The sequence below is a fragment of the Callorhinchus milii genome, unplaced genomic scaffold (assembly GCF_018977255.1).
Source record: "Callorhinchus milii isolate IMCB2004 unplaced genomic scaffold, IMCB_Cmil_1.0 Scaffold19, whole genome shotgun sequence".
NCBI classification, from domain to species: domain Eukaryota; kingdom Metazoa; phylum Chordata; class Chondrichthyes; order Chimaeriformes; family Callorhinchidae; genus Callorhinchus; species Callorhinchus milii.
The window spans coordinates 658981-679414 of NW_024704760.1; the positions used below are offsets into that span (position 1 = coordinate 658981).

The following is a 20434-nucleotide window of genomic DNA, read 5'->3' on the forward strand; positions in this document are numbered from 1 at the left end:
GAGAAGTCTGGGTTTGGTTACTGACGAGGATTGAGGCACTCCCTGGTACATGGGTGAAGGGTTCAATGTATGTAGTGGATTCTAGGAAACGTTTACTGAGTGCTGAGGTCTCTGGGCCACTCTGTCAGCTCTGCAGATGGAGCAATCACATTAGCAGTGGTTTAGCTCATTTGGATCCCAGATTAAATTTATGCATAAGTTTTTTTTACAGTCGGTTTCTGCCTGTCAGTCACATGGCAGCTGTGAGGGCTATGTTTTTGCTGCAAAGCCTCTCTTCTCTTGTGAACTGAACTGCAGTGCTCAGCGTGTGAGAAGGATTTGCATTGAACAAGGTTGGTCAGGTGTGTTTTTTTTAAAAAGAACGGTATACTCTGCTGTGAGATACATCTGTGCAGTCACGACTTGTTGAGGCTTGAATGGGACTGAGCGGTGGGAGACAGGATTTGGGAACTGTTGGGAAAAAGTTGGGAAGAAACTTCCATTGCCATGAACAAACCCCACTGCCAAACAGTCTCCAGAGCTTCACATCTCCAGTGTCAGATTTGTGTGTGTGAATTGTATGGGAAACATCCTAACTCAGTCTGTGTGTCAGTGTTGATCAGTTAGTGTTGTGTACTCCCCACTCCCCCCTCCGCTCAAATCCGTGGAAGAATTGACAAGAATACAGTAATTTTAATGCGAGGGAATTGGAACAGAGTGAGAACTTAAAGGGGTCGATTTTCTTTCGCTCGGACAGTGGAATGGTGTTGTGTGCAAATGAGATTTTTGCACATTAAATCGGGGGGTGGTATGTGTGGGGGGGGGGTATGGGGGGGTGGGGGTGTGTGTGGGGGGGGGGTGTGGGGGGGTGGTGTGTGTGTGGGGGGGGCTGTGTGTGTGGGGGGGTGGGGGTGTGTGTGTGGGGGGGGGTATGGGGGCGGTGTGTGTGTGTGGGGGTATGGGGGGGGTGGGGGTGGTGTGTGTGGGGGGGTGGTGTGTGTGTGGGGGGGGTATGGGGGGGGTGGTGTGTGTGTGGGGGGGGGTATGGGGGGGGTGGTGTGTGTGTGTGGGGGGGGGGGGGTGGGGGGTGGTGTGTGTGTGGGGGGGGTGTGGGGGGGGGGGTGGTGTGTGTGTGGGGGGGGGGGTGTGTGGGGGGGGGTGTGTGTGTGTGGGGGTGTGTGTGTGTGGGGGGGGGGGGGTGGTGTGTGTGTGGGGGGGGGGGTGTGTGGGGGGGGGTGGTGTGTGTGTGGGGGGGGTGGTGTGTGTGTGGGGGGGGGGGTGGTGTGTGTGTGGGGGTGTGTGTGTGTGTGGGGGGGGGTGTGTGGTGGGGGTGGTGTGTGTGTGGGGTGTGTGTGTGTGTGGGGGGGGGGGTGGGGGGGTTCATAAAAATATATATACTCTGTATGTTTAGAAACGGTGTTAGCAGCGCACTGCGCGAGGCAAATAAAAACGTTATTATTTCGGTTTTTTGTTGCTCTCTCTCGTTGAGCTCAGACTTGTGTTGGCACACTGAGGGCAGGTTGGTCATGGACCTGCCCCTCAGGGCGAGGTGCTGTGCCCACTCCTGCCCAGTGTAGGGGTACCTGCCCAGAGAGGCTCAGTGGGTGGCATCTCAATTTCCAGGTGACGCCAATTTGGGGGGAAATCATGGAATTGAGTAATCCAAAATCCTCGAAAGAGTGGCTGACACATATATATATATATATTACTACTGAACTTTGTCAGTGATCAGCCCACGTGTGTATATATATGTGTGTGTGTATATATATTATATATGTGTGTATATAATATGTGTATATATTATATATGTGTGTATATAATATGTGTATATATTATATATGTGTGTATAATATGTGTATATATTATAAATATGTGTATATATATTATATATGCGCGTATGTATATATTATATTTATGTATATATATATTTATGTGTGTATACATATTATATATATGTGTGTGTGTATATTATGTGTGTGTATATATATTATGTGTGTGTGTATATATATTAAATATATGTGTGCATATATATATATATATGTGTGTATATATATACACACACACACCTGGGCTGATCACTGACAAATAAAGTTCAGTGTGGATAATCGCAAGGCACTGATTGTAAGGTACAGCGGAGGGCAGGAGTGGGCAAAATATGGCCTGTGGGCTGTATCCAGCCCGTCATTGTGTCCAGCAATAGAAAAAATTATAGTTCGTTCAGTCTCAGAAAGGATCAGTTTTAAATGAGTCCCTTTACGTTTCTTACTTTTGTCGCAGTGTCGATGTTTAATGGCTAAAGTTGTTCGTTTTTTTCTCCACGACTTTCGTATTTCAATCAGACCGGGAACATCAGCCAATCACACGGTTTAGTTGTGCGCTCACTCCCTTGCGTGTTGAATCAGGTTGACGTCAGAAATTTACGGATCGGCAAATTTTCAAACACGCGCGGCAACCGGAGCTGACTCACAGTGTCAGCCACGGCACGAGCAGCGTAAAGCCTTACCGCGTAAAGTCCATCTCGGTGCTCTGAAAGAAGATGAACGAATTGCTTACAGAGCGTACAAAACTTTTCAAAACAAATCGCCATTAATACTTTTCACCGAAGAGGGCGTTACTGTGATTTATCCGTTTATTACTCATTTGTACTTTTTGTGCGCCAATTTGGTGTTTACGTCACCCATAAAAACCGTGAATGTTAATTCGAAATGATTTTACCAAAGAAGCGGAAAGTGGACGCTGATGGTTGAATATTCCACAAAGAATGGATTTCTAATTTTTTTTGCCACTGTGGGTGGAAAAGCTGCGCTTAATTTGCAAAAGAGGTGTGGAAGTGCTCAAAGACTACAACTTGAATCCCCATTTTGGGAGCAAACACACTTGCAAATATAAGAACGTTTTTGCCGAAGAAAAAGGAAAGAAAGCTGATGAGATGGTTGTTCGAATGCAAAAAGAGCAAAGCATTTTCACAAAACAATTTTGAGCCAGGACGAGATTACAAGAGCGAGATACGTGATTGCACACAAAATCGCCAAGAACAGCAAACCGTTTTCTGAAGGAGAATTTATAAAGGAGTGTATGGTTGACTCTGCCTCGATTTTATGCCAAAACAAGAAAAAACAGATCGAGCTTGTCAAGGCAAACTATTGTGAGATATGTCGAGGATATCCCTGAGAACCTGTATCCGCAGTTAAATAATAATAATAATATTATCTGCAGTTAAAAAATAAAGTAAGCAATTTTGCATGTTTTTCACTGGCACTCGATGAGAGTTGTGATGTCAAAGACTAGTTGATAATTTTTATTCGAGGTATCACCAAACATTTTGAGCTCACACAGAAGAATTGGCATCAATTAAGTCAATGAAAGATAGGACAACTGGAGAAGACTTTCTGGAGGCAGTAAATAAGTGTATCTTAAAATTAGGAGTGGAGTGGAAAAAATTGGTGAATGTGACCACCGATGGAAGCCGAAATCTGACAGGCAAAAATGTTGGATTACTGAAAAGAATTCAAGATCATGTCAAAGAAACAAATCCAGAACAGTCATAATAATAATCCTTTCATTTGATATGGCGCCTTATCATGTCTGTGAGACATCGCAAAGCACAGGATATACTGTAAAGTGCAGTGACAGTGTACTTTATGGGCAAAATACCATGGTCTGATCAGGCTGTGCCTGGAGTGCTGAGTACAGATACCAGTGAGACATAAGGCTGGGGTCCAGACACTTTGAGTCATGCTTTTGTCAGATTGCTTCTCAGCCACATCCTTGTCAGAGATTGATGATGATTCTCGTAGCTTGGAAGCAGAAGGAAAGGGAGTTTGTGGAATCACAGCCAATTCCTTCCCGTGTCAAGCCCACTCACTCTCTGAGCAGACAGTCTGGGGTACAGAGATGGAAATGTAACTCCCCACGTTTTAGGGTAATGAGCCTCCAATAAAGAGGCGCCATGTGTGTCCTTGTCCGATGTCACGATGTGTGTGCTCGCAATGTGTGTGCTCCCCGAGGTTAGATACACAAGCGGTGAGGACTGACTCCATAAGATACAGTTGCTTCCGTCAGTAAAAAAATTAACAAAAATATTGAAGGTAATGAATGCATTCAATGCTTTTAGAAAATGAATAATCGCACATTTCTCTGTTGTTCTATATATAAACTACCTGAACCCTTATATTAAAATCCAGCCTTTACCTCACTCCCAAAGGATCTGCTCAAAGCAGATCCTCAATCTGAAGGAGTTAATCAACACATTGTCAACGCTTTTGCTAAAGCAGTTGGGCCATATACCTTGCGTTTTGGGAAAAACAATTCGTTCTAATCACCAGTCTTGCTTCAGGCTTGTTAATGTTAAACCCATGTCCTCAGTTTCTGTGCTCATATCCAAGTCAAATAGCCTGCTGTTTTAACCTGTCCAAACTAATATTTTAAGAGTTTTGTTAACAGTCACTTTGTGTTGGTTGGAAATCTACGTCAGCTAATCAATGATCACGTTCAAATCCCTTTCCTACTCCACATCTGCTAATGGGCACAAATGTTACCACTGATTTTACCCATTTGCATTTTGTATTTACATTAGAATGGTGCTGTCTTTGCTGTGCAAGGCTGATTGACTTGGGTTCGCCTGGACCCAGAACTAGGTCTCTGGGGAATACCTCAGTACAGAATGGACTCCATGCTTGGCTGGTTAGACTCCAGCAGTTCCCCAATCTTCAGTCTTGTTTCAGGCCTGTTAATATTGTTGCCAGTAATTCTTCAGATGAATTGTTCATTCACTTCATTGGCAGTTTGTGGGGCACCACTGTGCCTGCAGCCAAGTGTAATGCCTACAAATATACAGTCACTACACTTGGCAGAAAGCCCCTTGAAAAGTTTCACAATTATAGATGATCTATAAAATGCAAGCATTGTTGTTTATTATTATCTAGTGAATTGGTCAAATCTTCTTGAATGCTCGGTATCTCTCTTGTAATAGTCAATTCCCAACGTAACTTGATTTCATCATCACTAAATTTGATAGATTTGGATAGTAAGAGACCTGGAATAGGATCTTGTGGTAATTTATTCATCTTCACTACTAGATGGAGCGGTTTGTGTTTGGACTCAACTTTCTTTCACTTATTGCTGAGCTTCACTCCAATAACAACTTACAGTCAATTCTATTGTGTTTTAACCGTCTTCACAATCCTTGGTGTATAGTTAGGCATGCAAACAAGCTCTCAGTTCCCTGGCATTTGAAGGATATATAAAGGTTTCTGATTATGGTTGTAGAAGGAGTCATATTGGGGTCAGGACACTGGAACTCATTCAAGGAACAACTCAATGGTGTCACAGGATGAGAGTAGAGTATGTACAGTATTTGGGATAAGATCAAATAGGTTAAAGGGCAAAATGGTCTTAAGACTAAGCTTGTTCCTACAATATGTTGGAAGACCAGAGGCTGAAAAACAAATTTCCAATTTTAGACTTGTGACAAACCACAGAAACATTCATCTCCAAAAACATACTGTCTGATTGGGCAAGTGGTCCTAGAACAGTTGAGGTCCCAAATTCTTTTGGTTGAGATATCAAATGCAAGGATTATTATTATTATTATCTAAACACATATCAGCGATCAAACCTGGAGCTTCCCAGTCTCCAGGTGGTTCAGTACCACATCACCCAGTATGTTGACACACACAAAGGCACAAAGAAACCACTGAACACCTTTTTGTTGTGAAAAGCAACGGTCTTGCAAAACATTACCAAAAAGTGCTGTGATATTCCTGACCTCCTCCTCATTGTAATCTTTCAATTGAACTCTCAAGGACCATGGACCTCTGACACATTCAGGATTAGGCTTCCAAATGATACTTAATGATAACAATATAAATCTGCTTTCTTCCTGTTTCACGTCCTCCTGATGTGAAAGGTGCTATACACATTTTGTATTGTATTGTTTCTTCTTTAAATGCCCTCATCTTCTTCCTTAAGCGCTCCGAGAGAGCGTCCTGTGTCAAGGGCACTCTATAAATACAATTTGTTGCACTTACAAACGCAAACTGAAATCCCAGGGAGAACTCCACATCCTCCCACCTCCCCATATTGTGCTGGACTGTCGGCCTAGCCTGTAAGATGAAGACCACAAACTTCCAACTCAGAGGTGAGAATGCTGCTAAGCCAAGCCAAGAACAGAAGCCTTTTCATAAAAGGCAAGAGGGTATCCCACCCTTCAAAATGGAAGGCACTCTCCCTGCACACTGCTCACCTTGTTTATCTTGTTGTGCAGGTGTAAGAGGTCTGGGGTCGGTGTCCCTCTCCGAGGTCTGAGGTCCCATGTTGCCTTGTCTTATCTGGAGCATGAAAAATAATGTGCAAAAGGACGGCAAGTCGAGAAGCTTTGATTAAACTCCCAAACGTATCAAGTCTCGTAGAGGTACAGCAGGTGAGTAAAATCTAATCAGGGAGGCCACTGCACACTGGCGGGTACCTGCACAGAGGAAAGCCTGTGGGAATTGCAACCAGGTGATCAATGACTTGGAGAGCAATGTTCTAGTCGAGGGGTTGAATGTCCCATCCAACCCTGAGAGAGACCACAGCTCTAAAGCCAATACCCAACAAGGGAATGACACCCAGCTATGAGATTGCAGAAGCTGGGAATACTGTACTTACCTTGGAGAAGAAAAAATTGAGATGAGATTTTAATGAAGTCATTTGGACCTGAAGGCTGGAGACAAGCTAAACTCCACTTCCTTACCCAGATACTGCGGTAATCCACATAGCAAGTATCATGGCTTTGACCTCTCCATTGTGCTCTCAAGTAATTCAATATCATTGTCTCAAACTCATAGGGGGGGAAACAATTCTAAACCGCAGTATAGACTAAACATATATCTTTCAATAGGCAGCCTTGAAATGAACAACCAAATTTTGGCAGGGGCATTGTTGGCCAGGGCACTTTATTCTGAATGGCCTTACAGTAATCATTCATTGGGGGCCATCTGAACAGGCAGGCGGGGGCAACAGTTTAACATCTCAACTGAAGGACGGAACCTCTGACAATGCAGCACACTCCAATCCCTGGACAGTAAAGCGATCATGTCGACCCCCCCACCCCGCAATATTACTGCTGCAGACAGGTAGCTTTCTGTGCCGTGACTTATGGTTGCCGGAATCACCCAGTGAGACACAACAGAACTTTTAATTTGTACAGAATTTAGGTGGAGCATTGCACCCCATACACCACGCCCAAGACCCAATTGCTTTGGGTGTAGTGGGTGGGGGGGTTTCTGGCAGGAGGAGATAAGAACAGGTCTTGTGAAAAGATCGTGAGGTCTATTGCGTGTCACGTATAAATGTGTGTGCATTTTATTAATTCTATATTTTTATTAAATATAAAACAAAGGAATTAAACAATTAATGGTCCCTGTAAATCCTCTGTGCACCTGCATTTACCTGTGGTTTACATACAGTTTGCACATGGTAAATAACAGACAACAGTGTTGGCTAGCAATCAAGCGCTCTGGGACATTACCCTGCGTGAGGGGCGCTACATCAATGCAAGTTGTCATTGGCCGCTTTCATTCATGCAGAGGCATTCAATATTCCCCAATCGTTTGTTCCAGCAGAAGGAGAATTGTGTGGCTTTTAGGCAATTTTGCCAATTAAGAACACAAGAATTTGCTATAAGTTGAAAGAAGATCAAGGTACATTTAGTTTGCTTTTCACCATCCTGGCGGTGGCTTGACATGTCGTGTCCCAAACTATATACTGATAAGAACATTGATTCCGGCAGGCGATTTGCGGAGAAATTCACTGTTTCAATCTATGTCTTCACCAAATGACGTTGGTGTTCCTTTGTTGAGAAGTAACAAAGCTGGGAGCTCTTTGATCCAGTACATAACAACTCCGATGCAGTGACGCCTACTCACAAGATTAACCACTTATCGTAGAAGGGACAGGATTGGCTTGGAAAATACACAGCACTCGCTGAGCAACCAAGAGGATCCCCAATGTAAGCAATTTAAGTCAAGTAAATTCCGAGGGAGCTAGGCTTATTTATTTTGGCTAAGAAGTAACGATGAGGCATCTGATTGAACTTTGCAGGAATATGGGAGAGATTGACAATGCGCAGGTGGACACATTTTTCACTGTGGTTTAAATACTGGTTGTTAATCAATTCGCGGTTCACTTTCGGGGGGATAATATTCCCTTTAAAAAAATTGTAGAATTTGGTCGCTCAATCCACCACTGTTTGTGGGGACGCTGCTGTGTGCAATTGGCTGCCGCGTTTCGTCCCCAAAATATACAGTCAATTCACTTTACAGTACATTCTGTGATGCTCTTTGAGACATCTCAATGACGTGATAAGGCGCCATATCAAATGCAAGGATTATTATTATTAAATACAAAGTCGGCCCCACACTTGGTATTCACAAATCCAAAAGACCCCAAAGTTTTTTTTTGTGAAGCTCAATCAGAACTCTAGATATTATAACAATAATAATATTTATTCGATGTCTTCTTGGGAGTAGGACCCACATACAGACCAGTAAAGTATCAGCCTGGTTTAGTTGGTTGCACGTTCTCTGAGTCGGGTTCTGCATTGTTGAGTGTGCTGTCCTTTGAATGAGACATTAAACTGAGCTCCCTTCTGCCTGTTCAGGTAGACGTTAAAGACTGCTTATTCAATGGCTCTATTCAAAAAGAGAAGGGAGTCTCTCTCTCCTGGTGTCCTGGCCAACAATCCTTCCACAAAATAGGAGATGCACTCCATGACTGTTTAGGAGGACCCTGATGTGTGCAAATTGGCTGCAGCTTTTATCTACAAAATACAGTCACTGCACTTTACAGTAGATCTTATCAAGCGCTTCGAGATGTTGTTCCAATGTGAAAGGACCATATGAAATACAAGGATTATTATTTCTTATGTTAAATACCAAGATCAGTCACTGCACTTCAGCCACACATTGTAAATTACCTGTGATGTGTTCTGACATTTCTATGAGTCAAGCGCTATTAAAATGTGGGTTCTTTTTAAAGTTCCTTGGCACTGCACTCGCAGAGGGAAATGGGTCTAGTTGTATGTTGTGTGTGTATGTGTGTGTGTGTGTGTATGTGCCAGTTAACACCAGATGATAAAAGGCCAACAACACAAGGCAGTCCCGCGGTTTTGTTATATGCCATATTTTTTCACTTTGCTTCAAATCGGAGAAATTTCCCAAATTAATCCCAGAGCTACAGAAAAGCACCAATTGGCTCTGGCTGTGTCTCGGCCCTCGGGGAACATGGAGCAAACCAAGGAGACGAAGAGATCCGGCAAGGAGAAGGCGCGGAGGTATGTCGATCCACCCGATGGAGGGTGGGGATGGATGATCGTGCTGCATTTCTTTCTGGTAAGGATTCAGGAATGAGTGCTCCTCAGAGACATAACAATATGGTACATTTACAATGTAGTGCGTCTTATAATTTAAAATGGCTTTTTAGTTATTTAAGAGGAAAGATTCACTGAATGAACTAGACCAGCGGTCACCCCACACAGTGACTGACTGACACTACCGGGAGTGGACGGAGCACTTTAAACCCCAGCTCCTGAAATGTATTTTTTTGTGTGAAAGCAGGACAACATTTTTTAATCTGACAGAAACTGGGACAAACCTTTAAAAAAGATTTTATTAGGAAAATCTGCTAACCAGATCCCGCACAGCCCGACACAAGCTGGCACTTAGCAAAGCCAAATGAATCTTTAAAAAGTGTCTTTTTTTAATGATTCTATAGAGTGAAAATTCAGATTTTTTTTATTGTGTTAATCAATCACCGATGGATTGAAAAGTGACTTTATTATAAATGAATACATTGACTGACCTCAGAATTGCTGGAGGGAGACATTCCCCCCCCCCCCAACAACATCTGAAACTCAACAGTAAGAGCAAAGCATTGTGCCTAAATTGAAACCAATGACTGTACTCTCATCCCAGTTCATTTCTTTCCAGTAACTCCTTATTCTTCACTTCTTACAGGTCAATGTGCTGGTGATGGGAACCCTCAAAACCTTTGGGATTTTCTTTGTGGCTTTTCAAGAAGTCTTTGGGGGCTCCTCAGAGCAGATCAGCTGGATGGGGTCCATCATGTCCAGTCTACGACTGTCTGCAGGTAAAGAAAGGGATGTGGACAGGGATGGGAAGTGGTTGAGAGGCAGGAATTAGAGTAGAGTTGAGAGTGGTGAGGTCACCACTTTTGCACTACACACGTGGAGTTGGTTTGAGATTTCCCATATCTATTTCATAAAGATCCAATTAACATTGAGAGGAGTTTTGTTTTGCCAAACAACAATGGGTTTCTTTGCCTTCTCCAGGTCCTCTTGCCTCTGTTGCCTGTGGAAAGCTGGGAGACCGATGGGCCTCAATCCTTGGGGCTGTCCTGGTATCTGCTGGGTTTCTCATGAGCATCTTCGCCACTGGGATCATCTTCCTTTACGTCTCTCTTGGTGTCGTAGTTGGTAAGAGACAGCGGTTCTTCCATTAATAACAGAGACATCGTTCATGTTTGTCACCCTCTCCAATTCGCAAATGTGATTGATCTATTATCTTTGGGCATTCCTCTGCCAACATAACCAGAAATGGCAGTGGGTTTGAGTCAAGAAATTTAGACCTTGTTGAAGGAACGCAAGAAGGATCTCATCACGTAACCAGATGCACTAATTGGGAGCTCTCTCGCATCTGGATTGTTGGTTCGAGTTCCCATATTTGGACTTTGAGCTCACAGTCTACGCAGACTCTCCAGTGCAGAACTGGAAGATGCTGTAAGGGGTCCGAGACGCTACCCCACGTGAAGGATGCTATATAATTGCAAGTTGTTGTTGTATTGTCAGTGGTACTGTCCTTCAGATGAGATATTAAATTGAAGATCTCCATAATGTATTCAGATAGACATTAAGGAGCCTGCAGTTGTGTTACCTATAAAGTGCAAACTCATTTCACAACACAACGCAATATTAGCTGCCAACATGACAATAGAAAAGCTCTGTCTGCTGGGTGAACAATGTCTGGCCCGGATTCAAACCAAAGCATTTGTGCCTGATTGTTCTGATCAACGGATAGAGTTTTCCTGCGTGTATAAAAGAGCAGCAACAATCCTGCCTATTATTACCATATTAATAAAATAAATGTCAATCCATTGATAAAAAAAGAACCCTATGTACTTTAAAATCTTCACAAAGTTTTCTAACAGTGGTGCTTTTCTTGCCCTTTCATCCTTCCCAATTATCTGGTGGATTTAGTGATTTTCCACAATTAGCCTTTACTGGAACGTTGTTTTCCCAGTAAATCTATGATTGAATCCAGAAGTGTTGTGAGATTAAAGTGGGGCACATTTTAGTCAATTCAGCTCAACGTTGCGCAAGATTTTACAGAGGCTGTCAAATCATGCACATAACATGAGGAATGCTAAAGAAATGAGTTTGAGTTCGACCAAATTGAGTGGCTAAATTGGACTGAGCGACCCAATTATGAAAAATAATACTTTGGTTTTAGCACGAGCAGTGGTTCATTCCTGTGAAGCGACATCAACAGTGATACACCAAATGCAAGGGTTGTGATTATTATTTCTTTTCACTTTGACTTCAGGAGTAGGCTTCGCATTTCTGTACCAAGCCGCTACCGTGATGCAGGCAAAGTACTTCAAGAAAAGACTTGCCACAGCCTACGCTATAGCTCGATCTGGAATGGGCCTCACCTTTGCACTTGCCCCTTTCACACAGCTGTTATTGGAGGAGTATGACTGGCAAGGTGAGACACTGCATCTCTGAGCGGCAGAAACGCAAACCTTTAAAAACACCTTGGGCTCAATTTGGTGGGAGATGGGGTGACTTCCCTTGGGTGGGAGGGGTTCAAAACAAGGTGATATCGCGTTACAATTACAATTAAGATGGTCTACGAATTGATTATTAGGTGTAGAGAATTGCGGAAACGTTTCCTCACCCAGAAGGCGGTGAGAATCTGGAATGATCTGTTCCCCAACAAGGCCATCGGGACTTCTGGCTTTTGACTGCTAATTAGCGGAAGAGAAATTAATCTGACTTTTTGTTTAGTAAAAAGCTAAGAGACCCTACTATAATTAGGTGGATTTTTTGGAGGGGTTAATGTTGGATAAAATATTTAGAGGGCTCCATTGACCTACACACCCCCTTCCTCGGGAGAAGGACAAAAAATGGAAGGGGGCGGGGAGAGAGAGAGAATCGGAATAAATGCATTTTAAAACCCTTTCATTGCACAAATGCTGCTTTTGAGGGAATGATTAATGAAACTAAGTACTTTATTGTGCACTAAAAAGTACTGGCCTTGAACAGAAGGACTTTATCTGTCCCCTGAAGCCCTTAGGTCATTCCTTAACACGCTCAAACTGCAGACCTCGCCTGCTACTCTGACCTTGTCGGGCTCTCCTGTTCACACAGTCAAGGAATGTTTTTACTTTTTCAAAATAAGATCCCTATCGGGGTGACAAATTGTCTCAGTCTTAGCCTTAAGAGCACAGTTATAACATTTAAGATTGCCTAGATTTTTGGAATAAGCCATTTAGAGTGAAATCAGGGGCAGTTTTTCAGCCAAAGGGTGGTGGAAATCTGGAACTCTCTCCCTCCTCCAAAAGGCTGTGGATTATGGCTGGATCCATTCACATTTTCAAGACGGATGTGGATGAATGCTAGGTCAGGGCATCAAAAGATACGGAGCAAAGATGGGTAATTGGAGTTATGGTACAGATCAGCCATGATCTTATAGAATGGCAGAACAGGCTTGAGGGGCTGAATGGCCTACTCCTGTTCTTATATATAATACCTATATTTTGAAGCAGCCTTAATTTGTAAGACGATTTTCAATCCCTTTTGTGGATGCTCGCTGATATTGAAACACAGAGAAATGATGACTCAAGAATGTGTGTTTTTTGTGTTTTTAATCCGCAGGTGCTTTGCTTATCCTGGGTGGCATCATGTTGAATCTAATAGCAACTGGTATGTTACTGAGGCCAATCTATCTCCGTGAAAACCAGCCGATGACCACCAATGTGCAGTGCTTGACAAATGCACATGGAGGGTACTGCCAGAATGGGTTGATGAGACCAGTTGCTTTCGAGAACCATTCGGAGGACTGTATACTCACGGTGAACAGCCACATTGGGATGGAGGACAAAGTGAATGACTGCAAGACCAAAGCAGGAATGGAGTCCAACGCTGTGCTCGATGACAGTCATTTCTGGGAGAAAGTAACTTACAAAGCAGCTCAGAATGAGACTGTTGAGTTGGTGAGCAGTGAGGGGGAAAGCCAGAAACATCCACCCACGGAGAAACTGCTGGATTTCTCGCTGCTCAAAGACCCTTTCTTTTGTATATACACCTTCTCAGTGGTGTTCAGCCAACTGGCCTACTTCATTCCTTACTTTCACCTGACAGCAAGGGCCAAGACCCTGGGCATCAACGCCATGGATGCGTCCTTCATCATTTCTGTGGCAGGTGAGCCATGGTTGAGGTAGTTCCAGTCTCCGCTGTTTATTAAATCTCTTTCTTTTATATTCCTCCTACCTCTCAATGGCCCAGAGACAAAGGCCCCAGTGCTAGACTGTGTGTATCTCGAAGGTTCCAATCCCAACACCGTGCACTGCTTGTAGTAGCTGATGTGATGTAATTGACCCTAGCTGCCCTTGGGTTATTATCAGCCAGTGTTTCTGCTCCTAATGACTGTCCAATGTTTTCTCCCCGATCACTGGTAAGTCTATATGGATGTCCCTCTAGGACAAGACACTTGTGCAGAACAGGGCGCTCTTCTGTACTGAAGTACGTAAATAATAGGGTCTAAAATTCTAAATAATAAATCTCATTAGAAGGCCTGCAGATCAGTGAGAACTCCACTCCACTCCAGAAGTAGATTTGAGCAAAGTTCCTATATGTACACCCAAGCACTGCAATTAATCCCAACTGCATGACTCCCATTCCTTCTTAATGGCAGGTTTAAAAAGGAGATAGATAGATAGATGGAGACTTGGGAAGAAAGGGGTTTATGGGTATGGAAAAAAGGGATGAATAGATCTGCCACAATCTGATAAAATGTTGGAATAGATTTGATGTTACTATCCTTAACCAGTATGAAACTCATAAATAAAACTTTAAAAAAATTGGGCTCAGTGATCAACTACAAAATTGTAATCACGTTCACCCAGCTTGTAATTGTAAATAATGTCTTTTGACTAGAATTATGGTTTATATTCCAGGAATTGAATTCCTAAGGGATTCACTTTGGAATGAAGAGCTCATGTAAGTGATTATATGGAACAGACTCCTAACAAAAGCAGTCTGTGCTGTAATCGATTAACTCCTTCAATAAAGAACTGGATAAATATCTGGTTGGGAACGTATATAGAGACAGGCTCAGATTGAGACGGGCACAAATATTCTATGGGAGGCAAATAGTTGTGAAGTGAATGGCCATTTTATCTGGAGGATTGTTGGCCAGGATATCGGGAGAAAGAAACTCCCTTCTCTTTTCCTTTGTTTAAAGGTCTGAAGTACAGCACCTGTGAGAACAGTGTTCCCTACTACTGCGTTGGAGGGTCAGTCAGGCTAAAATATGAGCTCAAATTTCCGATATGGATCTGGAATTCACAACTAAGACACAAAAATGCTCCCAAATAGTAGAGATGTGGGAGTGGACGTTTTTGCTTGATTGACTATGGGATTCCGGTGATCTCTTTGGGAACTTCCAAGGAGATGGACTGGATGGGAGAGAGGTTAATGAAAGAGAGTTGGTTTCCCAGTGTTGGTGGAGAGATGCCTCAATGAATCAGACAGACTTTCTAGTTTCTCTACCTTTTCATGTCATTAATTAAGGTTGCAGCTTCGTCGCTCTCAAAACCAACTCCTTGTAAGGCAGGAGTGAGGGGAGGGGTGGGAGAAATGGGATATAATAGCAGCCAGTTTAACATGGGGAAGGAACCAAGAGTGCCAATTATACATAATGACCATTTACTCTGTTGCAGTTTATGAATAGAAAGCTAGGTTCTCTGTTGTCAATCGCTATCGCACTACACATTTTGAGAGAGGCTGTGCTCTTGTCCCTGGATACAGTTACACCCGGCCCATTGCTGCCAACTCTCAAAGTGCTGTTCTCAAGGAGGGTTGGCACTGTGTGGACCCGAGCCTCTCTATTGAATTGGACTCCCAGCCAAGCTGAAATCGCTGAGCCTGGCTATTTTGGAGTCTTGGACACGAGACAAGTTCCATGCGAATAAGACAGTCCTAGCGAGCCAGAGCCTCCGGGAAGGACGCCAAGTGATCAAACCCATTACAGTAATTCATGAGGGACTCAGCACGAGGTTTTCAGCACCAGGCAACTGTGAAATGAAACGTCGTAGCAATGTTCTTCTCTGACCGTGGGTGGCATACAGACTGTTTACCCCCTGCGATTTTGGTTCCTTTCCAAGGCCAATAATAATAGCAATAATAATCCTTGCATTTGCTATAGCGCCTTATCACATCGTCAGGACATCTCAAAGTGCTTCACATAATGTATTGTAAAATGGATTGACTGTGTATTTGGTGAGCAAACCCCGGCAGCCAGTTTTACGCACAGCAAAGGGTGACAGTTTATTTCACCCTGCACAGATTTAGAAGGTCCCAGGTGCTATTCCCCTCCACACCCAGATCGGGTCATGATAGGATTGGTCTCAGTGTCTCTTGGGTTAGTGGGGTTTGGGAGTTGGGGAGAAAGAAGGGGAATGATGACAGTATTACCAATCTGTGTCCTGGATGACAAAAACAAAGATGTGACACTTGGAGACCTCAACTAAGGTTAGACCAAACATTTGAGCCAATGTCAGGGAGAGAGAGAACATAATTACTTCCAAAATCAAGCCATAAGATGGGTTGGATCTTGCTTTTCAGCAATGTGATAATTTACACTAGAGATAATTCTGAAAACTCTGGAAACTTACCAAGTGCTATAAGATGTTACCCTGTGTGAATGGTACTATATAAATGTAAGTGAATTTGATATAGCTCCTTATCACGTCTTCGAGACGTCTCAAAGCACTTCAAAGTGAATTCACTGTATATTTTGTGGGTGAAACGTGGCAGACAATTGCGCACAACAGTTGTTGTTGTTGAGGGCACTTCAGGCTAAAGCCAGGCTAATTTTACCTAATTGGTAAGTTCAGGATTGTAGCGACAAATGTCAAATGAAAACGACAGACTGGGAAAAATGTCACTTTGTGTGTTTACAGCATTACCCACAAGGTGAGACTCTCCTGTTGATTTCAGAAAGTTCTAAGTACGATCAGCACTTAAAGCAGTTTAAACATAGAAACCCTCATACACGCCTTCATTACATCGAGGCTCGACAATGCAAAGCTCCCCAACTCCTCCCTCCATAGGCTGCAGATCATCCAGAACTCTGCAGCCCGTGTCCTCTCCCGCACCAGGCTCCGTGACCCTATTATCCCCATCCTCGCCCAACTCCACTGGCTTCCCATCACACAGAGGGTACAGTTCACGATCCTGGTCCTCACCTTCAAAGCCCTCCATGGTCTTGCTCCCCCCTACCTCTCCGACCTCCTAACCCTCTACCTTCCTGTTCGCTCCCTCTGCTCAGCGGGCTCCAGCCTGCTTCACATCCCCGCCTCACTCGCCCCACTATTGGCCGACAGGTCTTCTGCCACTCTGTCCCCCACCTGCTGGAATTCTATCCCGCAATCCCTCTGCCTCGCCCCCTCCCTCGCCATCTTCAAGACCCACCTCAAGACCCTCCTCTTCGACCATGCTTTCGATCTTCCTGCTTCCACCCCACCCTCCCCCACCCCGACCCTCAGCTCGGGTCTGAAACTCTGTCTGTCCAGAGCCTTGGGACGTCCTCCCGAAGTGAAAGGCGCTATACAAATGTAATTTTGTTGTTGTTGTTGAAGCGTCTAGCAATTTTAAACTCATTTTATTTAGCTTTGTAAATAGCGCCATCTGGTTAATCAGCAGACCAGCACCATCTAGTGACAGAGCTAGGAACAAGAGAATAATATGTTGAGTCTGTTCCATCAGTTCGTGAAATCCTGAAAGATCTTTTAATCCCATTTCCTTGCCTTTTCCTTCTCAAGTATCTACTGTCTCCATTTAAAACATCCTGATGGATTCTGCCTCTACAGCTTCCTGGGGCAGTCGCTCCACATTCTCCCAAAGCAGTGTTTGGAAAGATTTCCTGTTGCATGTAACATGTCTTTTATAATGAACATACTTGGACTAACTCAGTTTAAATAAATTAAGTAACTTGTTATTAGCAAGGCATTGTGACCAATACTGTATCCCTCTCCTGGTTTGTAAACGGTAACCCTTGCATTTGATTATAGCACCTATAATGTTGGAACACCTCAAAACACTCCACAGGTAAGTTGCTTGTAATTGTACACAAACCTTATCACATCGTTCAACTGTCTCAAAGCGCTTCACAGAATATCCTGTGAAGTGGGTCGACTGTGTAATCGAAAAGCTATACAGAAACAACCAATTTGCACTCTTGTGAAATATCTCCCAATGAAACTATATCAACAGCTGAGGGACAGTGGAATATCATCTTCTCCTCTAACTGTGTGTCTCTTGTGTGTTTACAGGGATAACCGAGACGGTGGCCCAGCTAGCGTCAGGATGGATCGCTGACCAAAACTTCATCAACAAGTACCATTACCACAAGGCCTACCTTCTGCTGTGCGGGCTGTCCAACCTGCTGGCTCCGCTGGCAATAACGTACGGGCAACTGATGGTCTATGCCGTGTCGTTTGCTGTATTCTGTGGTGGATATATGGCTCTACTGCTTCCTGTTCTGGTAAAGACCACCGTCCCATTTCACTGCCGCCCACCTCATGCTAGGACGTTGCTAGCCCAGATTAGCTGCTGCATTTGACAATGCAACATTCACTTTACTTCTATTTAAGCTACTTTGCAAGGCGCTGCCTGGCTTTAACACAAAAGAAGGCATCAGTTTAGCTGGGTATCAAAAACGTGGCATTTGCCCAAAAGCTTTTTTTTTTTTCGGACAGTTTCCTTGGCCAAGAAACTGCTCCAAAAAATGCAACCAACGGTTCAGAAGACAAAAGGCCAGCTTCAGGAAGAATTGTCTTCCCTTTTGATGAATTTGCTAGCAAATTGCACAATTCCTACCTGGAATACAGGGCAGTGGAGCTGCTGGGTCCAAAATAAATAGTATAGCTACTGGCTCTATGTCCCTGGTATCCATCTACCATAGACTAATGTGGTCCCATGTTTATCTCCTTGCAGGTGGACCTGGTTGGGGTGACCAGGGTGCGAAGCTCTTTGGGATTCTCCATGTTCTTTGCTGGTATTGGCTGTCTGACTGGGCCTCCAGCAGCAGGTAATCAACTCCATCCAAGGCCCCAAAATTCTACCTAGTCTTAGCCTGGAAGACTATTTTACCTGATCAATGTAAGATCACACAGGATTGGGGATACTTCAAATTCAGGCAGGCTTCATTTGGAAACTGGACGTCCACACCCCCAACCCCCCTCGCACCCAAAAACTATAGAAGACCCGCTAAGACCAGGTGGAATTTTGTGCCCTAGGTTTCCTTTCCTGAAAATTAAAACTATTGAACCTCATTCACAATGTGACGAGTGAAGCTGAATCAATAGAAACCATTCAAAAGAGAACTGGATAAGCCCCTGACCATTACCGTATCGTAACCTTGATAACCTCGAAGACCTCAGTTCTAGTGAAAGAAGCCGCAAGTTGTCAGTCCTGGTCACTAACGTTTGCTTGTAAACCTCCTAGGTTGGCTGTATGACTACACACTGTCCTATGACTGCTCCTTTTACCTGGCTGGCGGATGCTACATCCTATCGTCGGTCTCAATCTTCTTGGAGCCCACGGCACGAAGGTATAAGGCAAGGAAGCAAGCAGAAACAACGATGGTGAAACCCGAACCCATCCCAAACAAAGGCTACCTAGTCGAATACAATAGGCAACTCATGCCATCCAACACCAACCCTGAAAAGCTGGAACGCATCACCTCAGTATAAAGCAGACTTGCTGAATGTATCTAATAAGGAAATATAATGTCAGATTCATCGGGAATATCATGATGTGTCACAAGATGCACCATGGTGATTTAAAATACGTGTAAACTTGTGAATTTTTGTACTCATCAAAATGAGGAGCTTCAGTGACGGGCATGGAGCCATTTTCTAACTCTTCCACACCAACATTCGGTTGAGATACATCATGGATCCAACGCAGAGCAAAGCTCCCTCTCACTCCTCCCTGCCAACTTGCCTCAATGCCAAATGCAGAAGTTACAGTTGGCAAATGCCAAGCTGCACGAGCCTTATATTTCCACTCACCGCGGAAGTTCCTGTAAGATTGTTCGTGACGTTGCTAATTTCTGTGATAATCTGGGGGTAGGTGTGGGGGGGGGGGGGGTGTTGTGCAAGCGGCTGTGTCTACAAGGAACAAGTTTAAGTCTTCCCGTAACTCATTACATCCAGCAGAGAGAGAGAGACTTTCAATCTATTATTAGCCAGATTCAAGCCCAGACTCCCAAACAAGAACAGTGTGTTCTGCACAGTGGAAACCACAGGAAAAAACTGCTCCAGCAAGAATCTTCCAACACTTTGATAGGGTGGAGTTTGCCTTCCGAATAACATGAAAACCCACGTACGCACAACTTAAAACCATGATAATCAAAACTAGTCAATGAGAATAATCTCTGTAGGGATTTAGTTAACAAGTTACACCTAAAGCCTAGAAAATGGCATTGTCGGGCTCCCCCGTGCATTCTACTTTTTGTTCAATTGGCCTCCGGTTTCTAATATTCCTTAAAGAGCTTGTGGACTGTGCAATAATCAGTAAATACACTTACATTTAATACGAGAAGTTCTCAATCAGTTAATATGAAACTCAAACATCAAATCTGAAACTCGGTTGGTAACAAGAACTTTTCTACTCATCACTACGTGTCAAATGATTGCAGCTGTCAACATTAGATAAGCACCTCTGGCACCAGTGTTTTGCATTTGCCACACGCAAGTTACTACCACTGATAAATTATAACCATTTAAAAAAGCAGCGTTAAACTACTCTTTTTGACAATCAGTAATGCATTGGCCGAGGAAGACGCTTTTAACGTCAAACGAATGTGGCGAATCCGATTTTAAAAAACACATCAATGAGGATTGAGATGGATCTATGATGTACTAGCTTAGTTTAATATCTAATTTAGAACAGAACAGAGATTGCAGTTAAGCTGAAGTTTGCTCCAATTCACTTCACAGCTGCTGCAGGATCTTGTTGTTCGCAAAATGGCTGCCATATTTGCCTACAAAGATACAGTCACTACACTTGACGGCAATTACCTGTGAAGCGCTTTGTGATGTTTAGACATTATAGGCGCTTCATAAAGTGCAAGGGTTATTAAATAAAAAAAGTTATATTTAAACAAGG

At 43.6% G+C, this 20434-nt stretch overlaps 1 protein-coding gene across 6 annotated transcripts; it reads left to right on the top strand.

Annotated features, from left to right (window-relative positions):
- The first annotated feature begins 28 nt into the window (after window positions 1-28).
- Window positions 29-20210, top strand: slc16a4 (solute carrier family 16 member 4). 6 transcript variants are annotated; one of them, XM_042342154.1, is made up of 11 exons: window positions 29-341; window positions 6245-6400; window positions 7751-7969; window positions 9191-9350; window positions 9975-10107; window positions 10310-10453; window positions 11580-11741; window positions 12914-13459; window positions 17593-17804; window positions 18257-18350; window positions 18767-20210. In XM_042342154.1, exons 4-11 carry the CDS (start codon window positions 9243-9245, stop codon window positions 19012-19014), a joined length of 1647 nt encoding a protein of 548 aa, XP_042198088.1. In that variant the 5' UTR covers window positions 29-341; window positions 6245-6400; window positions 7751-7969; window positions 9191-9242; the 3' UTR covers window positions 19015-20210. The 6 variants fall into 6 exon arrangements, with proteins under 6 accessions (XP_042198088.1, XP_007897624.1, XP_007897622.1 ...); XM_007899433.2 differs by having other exon boundaries at window positions 29-332; XM_007899431.2 differs by lacking the exon at window positions 7751-7969 and having other exon boundaries at window positions 29-332; window positions 9169-9350.
- The last annotated feature ends 224 nt before the right edge of the window (window positions 20211-20434 follow it).